Source organism: Sus scrofa, chromosome 18 (genome assembly GCF_054392235.1).
Source record: "Sus scrofa isolate SSC_HxYL_T2T_F1_AM1 chromosome 18, Sscrofa_HxYL_maternal_Yorkshire_Landrace_v2.0, whole genome shotgun sequence".
Classification (NCBI taxonomy): domain Eukaryota; kingdom Metazoa; phylum Chordata; class Mammalia; order Artiodactyla; family Suidae; genus Sus; species Sus scrofa.
Window position 1 is genome coordinate 59485699 of NC_139400.1, and position 12024 is coordinate 59497722.

A 12024-nucleotide genomic window follows, 5' to 3' on the forward strand; every position below is an offset into this window, starting at 1 on the left:
ACAGGGAAGTTGCTTGCTTAGCAAGAAATTAGAGGAGCGTCATGGACATCTCCTGTAAAGGCATAGTGGTGCCTGACATGGCCTTCCTTCCCTAGGGATTTGAAATGTCCAAATCCTCTCCAGGACTGAAATGTTCAAAGCCCCAAATTTGACATCTTTCCCTGGACGACCTTGTGTTTGGTTGATAGCGATTATTTTAAATTTGTTTGATTGGGTCTTTCTTACCAAACAGGAAAAAGGGTGATTAAGTACTTGGAAAGTGCTTCCTCTGTTGCAGGTTATGTGCTTTGTGTGCATTAGAGCAACCCCACAAGACAGGTACAATTACTCCCATTTAACAAGCGAGGCAACGGAACCTTAGAGATGAACTGAACTGCGCAAGACCTCACAGCTACAATGGGGTTCAGACCCACGTAGAGTGACTCTCAGCACACACCTCCTCCCATGGAAAGACATGCTTTGCACTTTTTTTTTAAGGCGGGTGGAGGCATGTGGAAGTTCAGGGGCAAAGACTGATCGCTGGCCACAGCCACTGTAGCTGAGGCCACACTGGATCCTTTAACACACTGCCCCTGCCAGGGATCCAGCCCGTGCCTCCGCAGGGACCCAAGCGGCTGCAGTCAGAGTCTCAACCCAATGGGCCACAGTGGGAACCAATTTTTAAATCCATTCCGGTTTCTCCACACAACGTGAACATGGACACACGAATTCTTCCGCGCAAAATGGTTGTCAGTACCTGTACATAGGTATTTGATAAAAGTTAACTCCTTCCTAGGCGCTTCAGCCCCACTACCACTGCTTAGTTGAGTCCTTCATTTTTTCTTACGTTGTTGTCATGGTGAAGATGATATTATCATGTATGTTTCAGGCACTATAGGAAAAAAAGGCAAGAGGCCACACTTAGTGAGCATCACTATAACTCAGGTATCATGCTAAACATTACTCACAGATTACTGTCCAGCAATCCTATAAAACTCGTTTTAGTTCTTTTTTTTTTTTTTTTTTTTTTTTTTGTCTTTTTGCTATTTCTTGGGCCGCTCCCACGGCATATGGAGGTTCCCAGGCTAGGGGTTGAATCGGAGCTATAGCTGCCGGCCTACACCACAGCCACAGCAACGCGGGATCCGAGCCGCGTCTGCAACCTACACTACAGCTCATGGCAACGCCGGATCGTTAACCCCACTGAGCAAGGGCAGGGACCGAACCCGCAACCTCATGGTTCCTAGTCGGATTCGTTAACCACTGCGCCACGACGGGAACTCCCCCGTTGTAGTTCTTAACGCAGACGACCTCAACATCCTCTCTCCTTTAATTCCTCTGTTTACAAATAATAACTGTATTCGGTATAATTTCCCTAGAATAAACCGCACTTATTCAAAGAGTACATTTCAAAGGTTTTGGCACATCTGTGAAGCCACCATCACAAACAAGCGCACACTATTTCCAACACCCTTAAGCTTCCCAGGGATCCTTCCCAGCCTACCCCTCGGGTCCTCCGCCCCGCGCCTGCGGCCCCGTGACGTCACTGCCCTGCGCCCCGCCGCCGCCGCGCTCGACACTTCCGGCAGCGAAGACGTAATGGGCGGGGCGGGGGTGGTGTCACGGAAGCGCGCGCCGGAAGCGGGCCCGCCGGAAGTGGCGGGGCGGGGCGCGGGGGCGATGGGGGGTGGCGGCGGCGGCCGGCGATGAGCAGCGGGAGCGCGTGAGCAGGCCGGCGGGCGAGGCTGGGGGGCCCCGGAGAGCGAGCCGCAGGGCGGAGGGCGGGGGCGCGAGCGAGGCGGGCGGCGGGCGGCGGCCTGGGCGCGGTGGCGGCGGAGGCCGAGAAGATGGCGGACGGCGATAGTGGCAGCGAGCGCGGCGGCGGCGGCGGGCCCGGCGGCTTCCAGCCCGCGTCCCGCGGCGGCGGCGGCGAGCAGGAGACGCAGGAGCTGGCCTCGAAGCGGCTGGACATCCAGAACAAACGCTTCTACCTGGACGTGAAGCAGAACGCCAAGGGTCGCTTCCTCAAGATCGCCGAGGTGGGCGCGGGCGGCTCCAAGAGCCGCCTCACCCTGTCCATGGCGGTGGCCGCCGAGTTCCGCGACTACCTGGGCGACTTCATCGAGCACTACGCGCAGCTGGGCCCCAGCAGCCCCGAGCAGGTGGCAGCGGCGGCGGGCGCCGAGGAGGGCGGTGGGCCGCGGCGCGCGCTCAAGAGCGAGTTCCTGGTGCGCGAGAACCGCAAGTACTACCTGGACCTCAAGGAGAACCAGCGTGGCCGCTTCCTGCGTATCCGCCAGACGGTCAACCGCGGCGGCGGCGGCCCCGGGCCCGGCGGCCTGCAGAGCGGCCAGACCATTGCGCTGCCCGCGCAGGGCCTCATCGAGTTCCGCGACGCGCTGGCCAAGCTCATCGACGACTACGGCGGCGAGGACGACGAGCTGGCAGGGGGCCCGGGCGGCGGCGCCGGGGGCCCCGGGGGCGGCCTCTACGGAGAGCTTCCGGAAGGCACCTCCATCACGGTGGACTCCAAGCGTTTCTTCTTCGACGTGGGCTGCAACAAGTACGGAGTGTTCCTGCGCGTGAGCGAGGTAAAGCCTTCCTACCGCAACGCCATCACCGTCCCCTTCAAGGCGTGGGGCAAGTTCGGGGGCGCCTTTTGCCGGTATGCGGATGAGATGAAAGAGATCCAGGAGCGGCAGAGGGATAAGCTTTATGAGCGACGCGGCGGAGACGAGTCGGAGGGAGAGGAGGTGGATGAGGACTGAAACGCGCAGCTTTCCCTACGGGCCTCTCCACCCCACCACCGTCCCCTTGGCTAGAGAGCTCCCCTTCCTGTTCATCCCCCAGTGAGCTAGAGGAGGGGGAGCGAGGGAGGCCCCAGAGGGAGAAAACAAAATTTAAAGTAATATAGTTAATTAAGAGAAGTAACCAGAAGAGAACCGTCACGGACACTTAGCGAAAAGCAGTGAAGTTCCAAGATACTGACAGCAACCTGCAAAGAGAGGAGAGAAGACAAAACAACAGCGTCTCCTCACCTGAGCAAAACAGTCTCAGCTTCTGTTGCTTCCCAGCTGAGGTTCCTGAACCCTGGGTGGGTCAGATCCTTGCACATTGGCCAAGGAACACCTTCGAGTTACCCAGACCCATTGCTGACAGTTGAGTTTGTGTTGTACCTGGGTAACCTGTTGGGAAGATTTTTCCAGACCACACTTTGGCCGTGTCTATCCCTTCACCTCCGTTGAAGTCAGCGTTTTGAACCTAGATCTTCATGGAATTCTTGTGAAGAGAGAGGCCTTTTCAGTTACCCAGTTCTGAGGGTACACGTTTCCTAAAGAGGAGCAACTAAGTAACCACAGACAGGGCAAAATCATTTCGTGAAGCCACCAGGGAATACAGAAACAAACTGGGTCCATTTTGTTTCACATGGTTTTGCATGGGACCTGAACCAAGGCCCATGTCTTTGCAGAATTGTTTTCCGGGATGCAAATGGATTCAGATATCACTCCTTGAACTAGAAGCCGTTACTATAATATTTTGAAAGCTGGCAAATTTTTTTCAAAGCTAGAAGAGCAGTTTTGCATGGGGGGTTGCTGAGGTAGGCACAAGAAGAAATCGGACATAAAGCACAAGGAAAACTGTTTGAGTGGATTGGTTGCTGCTCACTAAAGTTCTTCCCCGATCTCCAAATATGGAGGTCATTACCGAGAAATGGCTTAGATGTGAATGAGAGCCAGATCCCTGTGGCTCCACCGCGTGAGCCAGTGAATTGTGGCTAATTCGGCTGTTTCGGCCACTGGTTGGCTGGATTTTAAACCATAAAACTTGAAGATAGCTACAAAAGGAACAGTTTGGCTACAAGCCTGAGCTTTAATGGAACATACGTCCTCACAGAAAAGTTGGAAGTAACCAAAACTGAAGTTTTCATCTACCTTCAGTTTAGTCTGTGGATTTGTTCAAATACTAAAGATCCTCAGGTCCAGAATTCCAGCATCATTTATTCTTTTAAAATAAATTTTTAAGAACTTGATCCGTTGTATCAGTACCTCACAATCAAAGTTGGCAAATGATGGATGAGTGATTCAAGCAGCGTGCCCTTTGGAAGCTGAAATCCATCTGGATGGAGCCGAAGTGAACGTGAATATGCTGACTATATCCTGGAAGCATTTTTATACCATCTTGCGATTTCAACAAACTGGCTTTTGCCAGTTTATCCAGCTGTCTTTCAAGAATAAAAGTTGGGGTTTTCAAGGATCGCCTCTTCTATATTTTAAATGGATTTTCAGTATGATTTTTACTAATCAAGTTAATCCCACCCCATCCAAAGGTATTCCTACAAATGTTATAGACCTAGGTAACTTTGAATTGAATGGGAGCTAATGTTCTTTCCAAAGTTTTCAGGTATACTTTGTGTGACACCTTCTCAACCAGGAGGCAAGTAACCCCACCTCCACAATCTTAAGTTTGTTTTTTGTTTTTTTTTAACTGCATGCCTGCCCTTTATTTGAGCTGCCTTTTAATTTATTGCATACCCCTTTTATTATCTTATTTTGGTATTATTCAATCTATACAATCTTTTTGTATTTATTGTGAAATAAGTAATATACAAAAAGGTCAATTTCATGACTTGTGGCTGAGAGGGAGGGAAATGTGTATATAAAATTAGGCTTTTTAAAAAAATTAGATTTGATTCAGAATATCACTGATCTTAGATTTTTTTTTTTTTAAAAAAGGAAGAGCCACAAACATTGGTGCCCTTTTCAGACTATTTCTCTACTCTCATCATCCACAGTAGACTTTTTAAACAAATTTTTTTTAGGCTTTTCTTTTTTTAAAATTTTTCTCCGTTGCAAAGAATGGTTCCTAAATTGTATGGGAGCAATAGTATTTTTGATGTTTTAATGACATCTGTATACTCGTACTGTATTTTGTACTACAAGGCAGCTGTTTTCAATAATGTCCTGCTGTATTTACCTATGTGTTTTGAGTGTTTCTTTCTTTGCTGCGGAGAACAAATCCCTCAATAGTTTTAGTAGTAAAGGAGCTGAGAAGCTAGCTTTAGTAGGCTTGCAGAAACTGTTTAAGTTTCGAACTCTGAGGCAGCAATGAAAAATCAAGGTTGCAGCTCTTAGTTGATTGCTGTCACTTTTTCGATTTCAAAACATGTATAATTCCTGTATAGACCAACTTGTTTTCTTGCTTCAGCGGTGGTTCTCTTGCTCAGCTGCAGTGAGCCAGTTCAATTTTGCAAAGGTGCAGTACCTCTCCTTTTTAAGGGGTTGGTTTATTCTTTCTTCTTTTCTTTTTGTTTGGCTGAATTGCAGTAACTAGCCTTGCCTTTCTATTCTGTAGAAATGACAGGGTCTTCACAATCCTTCACCAGTGGCTACTAAGCTATAATTAGCTGAATAGAAAGAATGTGGAAGTGGTCTGAGGCATATAGAGTGTATGCCAAGAACACTGCCATATATGGCATCAGCTTTGGTTACCAGAGAAATTTTCTTAGTCATTAGACCATATAACAGTAATATATCATATGTAAATCTTTAGATATCAATTTGAGAATCCTCCAAAAAAAGGAGCAAAGAATGCATAAGCTATGTGTTGGAAAAGTAATTTATATTAAAATTTTGACCTGCCTATGTAAGATTAAGTGGTAAATGTCATAGTGGTGGGTTTTTCAGTCTTAACCAATCTCAGAGGTTTGTTTCTCCTGCAGGAGGCGGGTCCTGGCCTCTTCTCCCTGCAGGAAGATGACTGGAGGAGGTGGATTAATTGTAGCATTCACTGATCCTCATCCCAGTCAGTGGGGACGATAGAACGCTGCCAAGCACAGACACTACACTTGTGGCTTGTGGTTGGTTCGTTGAGCAAGGTGATGTGGACAGGCTGTCTCTCAGAACGCATTCCTGACTATTGCTACTAAAGGAAGGGATTCCCCTCCGCAAACGGCATGGTACAGACTATGGGAAACCAATTTTTTTGGTTTTGTCTTTCCCCCTCTACTGTGAACAGTGATTTAGGGCTGTTTTTCAACCTTGGCAAACATCCCAGCTAATCACGTGTTCAAAACAGTCATGTTCCTAAGAAGGAGGGAACTAAAATTCCCTCTTCGGGTCGTTGGTGGAATGTTTGTTTCTCAAACTACTGCAGTCACAGGAGAAAACAAATTTTAGGAACAGAATCAAAAGAGCGAAACCTGGAGTTCCCTTGTGGCTCAGCAGGTTGAGGATCTGGCGTTGCCGCTGCTGAGACTCAGGTCCAATCCCTGGCCCAGGAACTTCCCCATGCCACAGGCACAGCTTAAAAAAAAAAAAAAAAAAAGGCAAAAATCTGTGACAAGATCTTCCTTTCTGGTTTCTATTGTCCCTACCTATCATTCAAGTCGAATGGCAGTTCTAGTCAGCAGAGAAAGTTTTCTGTGCGAATGCTGCGCAATACAAGATGCAAATCTGTATGGCACCAAAAATCAAAGTGAAAACCAAACCAAAAACCCAGACACCCTATGTTACTGTGGGAGGCATGTAGGTGGTTTAAATGACTGTAGTTGTGATACACACATGGCTACACGTCGCTTCACTTTCCATAATTATTTACTGCAAAGTGATTGAGGAGCTTTGGTGCAGAGGCGGCCGAGACCTGCTGCTGCTTCCTTTGTTGCCTCTCAGTCACTTTGCAATAAATTGCAGGTCTTTTAAGAGATTCAAGCTTCAGTTTTCTCAAAACAAAACAATTATCCTGGCTTATCTGACAATGCAGGGTTGTGGGCAGAAGAGGCTGGTTATACTAATGCCCTCATATTGAGTGGTCTGTAAATGGCTGCACACTTCAGGCGCTACATAGTGGCTGAGAATGCTTTGTTAAATGTAACCTTGACTGGCTGTACAGGGGGTAGAGTGTGCTCTACACAAGGTGTTAAAAGCTAACTATTGGTCTGTGTCTACCTTGCTCTTGAGGTAGATGAAATTGAGAAGCTTGAGTGTGTAAGCCATGTGCACATAGGTATTCTTCACTGTAAATTTTGTTTTCATTTTTAACCCAGTTATGGTACTTTGTCCAATGCACAACTGATCTCTCAGTAGATATTCACTTGAGAATAGTGTGGCCTTGATCAGTGAGAAGGGGAAGGAGAGAAGTGACTTTTCGATTATGTAAAAATGACTCGTTTGCCGAGAGTCGTTCTGCAGCACTCTTAGTATCTAACGCGTTTGTGGTCGGTCTCCTTGTTGATGGGGGGAAGTTAATGTTTTTTGACCCCGGGAGTTATGAATTCAATTGAGTTGTCTTCTATTTTTAGGAAGTATCAGAATTGCTCTGATAAGTAACAAAGTTTGACTGCTTTGATGTCCAATCTCAGGTTTTAGAATATATATAGTGGCGTAAAATTCCACTGTTAACTCTTAAACAATTTTAATCTAGTACGTTCCCTAAAAGTCACACGCAGGAGGCCTGTTCAGAGAGCAGAGCCTCCCACCTTTTTGCCCCTTTTCCACTTTGTACTTCACTTGAGAAAGTGTCAAGTGATTTTCCATTGAATGTTTCCATTTTAACCCTGACGTATTTCTCAAAGATAAAGCACTTTTTGATCATGAAATACACGGAATCTGTGTGTGATGTGGATCATGGTTTCTCAGGCTCCCCAGATAATTTGCTTAGGAATATCGTTCTAACTCTGTGAGAAGAGTAGAAGTCTTTGCTAATGTGAGAGCGTTTGTAATTTTGATCTAGAGTGCATTCTGCTAGCTTCCAATGGATGGGAGAGTAAACAATGCTGCATTCACGATGGAAGAAGTTACTTTCCCTTGAGCCTTAAAGTAGCTTTTTTTTTCTGTCAGTAACGAGGCACTGAAGTTATAGTAAATGAATGAGATTTCTAGTTTTCAGGGTTGGTTTTAGAGAGTACTGTAAACCAATTAGCTGTCTTCCTAAACAGTTACTATTCCCACTGAATAAACTGGATAATGGGTGTGTGGGTGGGGCTTGAGGGGGGCGGGATTATTTGTAGGAAAAAAAAATTATTTTTACCTTAAGAAAAGTACGGACACAAAAGGAAGAAGTCCATATCAATGCTGTTTGAAATTCCAGGTATAAGGTGGAAATGGGAAGTTGTACCCTCATTTCACCTGTTTTTAATCTAGAGAAGCAAAGTCATTAATTTTAACATGTTAGCCCCCAGAAATTTCAAGAGATAACAGACTATTGAACGGTGACTTCTCTTCATGTGTATCTATCTGCTATTTAAAGTTGCTCTTCCCAGCCCTCAGTCTTAAGACTTAGTTTCATTACTGATGGATTTAATGGACTCTTTTTTTTTTCAGTAAATGTTGTTCAGAGTTCCCTGGTGGCTCAGCGAGTTAAGGATCTGGCATTGCCTCTGCTGTGGCACAGGTTCCATCCCTGGCCCGGGAACTTCCACATGCCATTGCCCCCCCCCAAAAAAAATGGTCCAATTGTCAGTATGAAATTTGGATAATATTGTATGTGAAGACTTTTTACTCTAGTAATTTCCAATTGATATCTGTATCCCTGATCCAAGTAAGACCTTTATGAATGTATTTTGCATTTCCTCGTGAAATAGGGAATATGCCATCAATGTAATCACCTTTATTTGCAGTCTTTTCCTTTTCGTTTGAAAAGCTGACTCACACCTCCTGGATTAGACATTCCAGTTGGGATAGGTAAAGCCATGTTAAAACAACAGCAAATGCCACATTGGTAGTTTTCACTGCTCCGTAGGACTTCTCGTAACAGGAGGGCAGAGCTTTGTTTGATGCAAAAATGTTATTTTTCTTTTTCTATAGGTGATTCTAACAGATGGTTTAATGAAAGCGTACGACTGTACTTTTGATTAACATGGGATTTTAGGAGCCAATTTCCTTTCCCTTTGTTATATGTAAAATATCCATTGACTTGGATAAGAGAGGGCTAGTCATACCTTTAGTATGATGAATGTGGGCCCAGAGGATTGGAGGGAAAGCAGTATTGAAGTTCATTGTCCACTAGCATATTGCAGGAGACATGAGTTTGTCTTTTTTTTTTTTTTTTTTTTTTTTTTCAATCCCTGCTCTAATACATCAGTGGCTGAGTCGTTGAAGAAATTGATTTAGATGATCTCTTATTTCTTAAGGCAAACTCTCATCCCTGGGCTTGCCCTACATTGCAAGATCAGACTGGGCTTAAAAAATCCTCACCCATATTTGGAACTAGAATGGCAAGTAGTAGATTTTTCCTCTTTTAAAATTCCTTTTTCAGGGACATAACTGGGGAGAGAAAGTTGAAAATTGAAAAACAGGTACATTTTAAACTGTTCAGATATGAGGCTTAAACCCTCTCCCAGCCCACATGTCACCTCTGTGGCAAAAGCTCTCTGGATCCCTAGAAGTTAATAGATTGGACAAAAGTCTAGAAACTGATTTTCTTTTTTATTTTTCCCTCCCTCCCCCAAGAAAATGATTTTAAATAAGTACAGGGCATACTTAAAAAGAGTCTATAGTTTTGTATGTTATGGTAGCAGATAAGTAAATTTGAGGGTTCTTTTTTCAATGATATCAATATTTGAATAATAACTAAGATTATCAGTGTATTTGGACTTTTTTCTAAAGTTCTGGAATGATTAGTAGGGATTTATTCTTCCTTTTGCACCTTCCTGCAGATGTTTTTTCCAAGACCATTGTTAGAAGTCTGTTCATCTTCTGATAGAAATGTCCAGATAACATACTTCCTTCACTGCCGGTTATGTCTGCCAGGGGCCTCCTTAGACTAGATTCTTCCTCACTCCAAAGTTGGGACTCATGTCCTGCCAGTAGCGAATCTGCAGAAGTAATTTGAATGAGTTAAAACCAAATCTTGATAGCAGGAGACAGAGCTTCCTGATCTAGATGTACCACTAGAGTTTAGATTGGAAGTTCCTTTAAAGGGGGTTTTTTGGGATGTCTTCAGTCTCTGTGTAAATATCCACATGCTTGTGCATTGTAAACCAAGTGTGTATTCCTACGTATGAATTTGTAGAACTGATCTCTCTGCTTCAAGAGAAGCTGCACCTTTAATTTTATAAGATCCCCTCCACCTGTTACCCTATAAATATTTGTAAATAGAACACTAAAATTTGTAGTGATAGGATCAATTTGGGAATATCTGCTGAGAGACCAAAAAGTTCATTTTTTTAAGTACCTTGGTTAAAGAGTAAAGATTATTCCTCTTATTTTTTAAAAGAAGAATGCACTTTAACAAACACAGAGCTGCATGGGCAATTCAAATAAATCTGTGAAGTGCAGTACCCATTCAGAAATCATACTTCCTGGAAACCGTTCAAAAGCAGAGTCTAGACGGGCTGTTGATCTCACTGCCTGGCCGTTGAAGCTCAGATTCCGGTCAATTTTGAGACGAGCAGGGCTGCTTCAAAAGAGCAACGTGAATACAGCCAGAAGCTTCAGACAGGTCTGTCAATGGCGGGTCCCGTACTTACCACTAACTAGCAAAACTGACAAGAAAAAAACTCATAGAGAAAAAAATCCTACTGCTGGTGTGCACTCCTTACCATAACAGACTTTTGCAAATGGAGTTTTACAGTCTATATTTAAAAAATTGTATGTTTGTAACAAATAAAGTATGCGGAAAAGTGAATGACAACCTCGTGCTGGTGTCTGATTTAAGGAACGACCTGGTGGCGGGGAGGGAAACGGCATGTGCCCCGTCTGCCGGGGCTCGTGAGTGGGTCTGGAATTGGGTGGGTTCCCACTTGAAGTGACTTCCAAGCTGTTGCACGTTTCACCCAACATACAGCCAGTTGGGTCCAGACCCTCTGGGTTCCCGAACCCCTTGTCTAGTTACTCTGCAATCTGTGGAGCGAATCCAAGTTGCAGATTCGTTTCATGCTTTGATTCATGTTCCAGACGGGCTGCTCGTTGCTTCCCAGAAGTTCTTCCTATTCTGTTGGCTCTTAGGCGGTATTGTTTTTAGTGACTAAAAAACCCACAAGCCCAGGTGTTGACTCACCATTTGTCAAAACTGACTTTAAAGAACAGATTAGACAAGTCTATACCCAGAGCTAAAGGAAAAATGAAAATTTTAGGTCCCTGGATCCTGGCTATGATTCCAAATTTTTGCTCTCAGGAACCCCCTTACTCCTTTAAAATGTACTGAAGACTGTCAAGGAGTTTTGTCTTTAGGGCTCTATCAGTTGATAGGTGTCCTGTTAGAAACGGAATTGTTTTTAAGACGACATTTGCTACAGAGCCATGTCATTGCTGTCACATTATTTATCCTCTGGAAAACACTAAGCTTGTGAGGAAAAGTGAACAAGGCAAATACCAATGTTGTTAGGGGAGTACCTTGGATTCTGGACTCCTGAGAGTCACGGGGATTGGGGGTTCCTGGATCACCCTTTGAGAACCACTGAACTAGACTGACATGTCAGTTACGCTTTTCTGAAGATGAAGAATGGGGTTGGAAAAGACCTAAGATAACTTAATACTTTAGTTCTTCCCATGTTTTCTTTCTATGGAGCATCTTAGCTGTAAAAAATTACTCCTGGAGTTCCTGTCGTGGCGCAGTGGTTAACGAATCTGACTAGGAACCATGAGGTTACAGGTTCAATCCCTGGCCTTGCTCAGTGGGTTAAGGATCCAGCATTGCTGTGAGCTGTGGTGTGGGTCGCAGAGGCGGCTCGGGTCCCGCATTGCTGTGGCTCTGACATAGGCCGGAGGCTACAGCTCCGATTCGACCCTTAGCCTGGGAACCTCCATATGCCGCAGGCCCAGCCCTAGAAAAGGCAAAAAAAAAAAAAATTACTCCTGCCACCACGCCACCACACAGCAATTTTCCCACTGTCCCCTTCGGTCTCTGGCCATGTTCTCTGTGCTCGCTGCCTTGAATGCTGCTGCCCAGGCACTGTCTGGATCAGAGATTTGGGGACATAAACAGTGTGTTGTGTGTTTTGTTCTTCCTTTTCGAGCTCCCCAAAGTGATTGCAATCAGTCAAGGATGAGAACCAGTGGCCTGTGGGATCCTATGGTAAGAAGAGAAAGGGATGGGGAAGTCCCAGTG

The 12024-nt window shown here is 45.2% G+C and overlaps 1 protein-coding gene across 1 annotated transcript; it reads left to right on the forward strand.

Annotated features, from left to right (window-relative positions):
• Window positions 1–1650: 1650 nt before the first annotated feature.
• Window positions 1651–10602, forward strand: PURB (purine rich element binding protein B). The gene has a single exon (XM_013985807.3). It carries the CDS (start codon window positions 1827–1829, stop codon window positions 2745–2747), a length of 921 nt encoding a protein of 306 aa, XP_013841261.3. The 5' UTR covers window positions 1651–1826; the 3' UTR covers window positions 2748–10602.
• Window positions 10603–12024: the final 1422 nt, after the last annotated feature.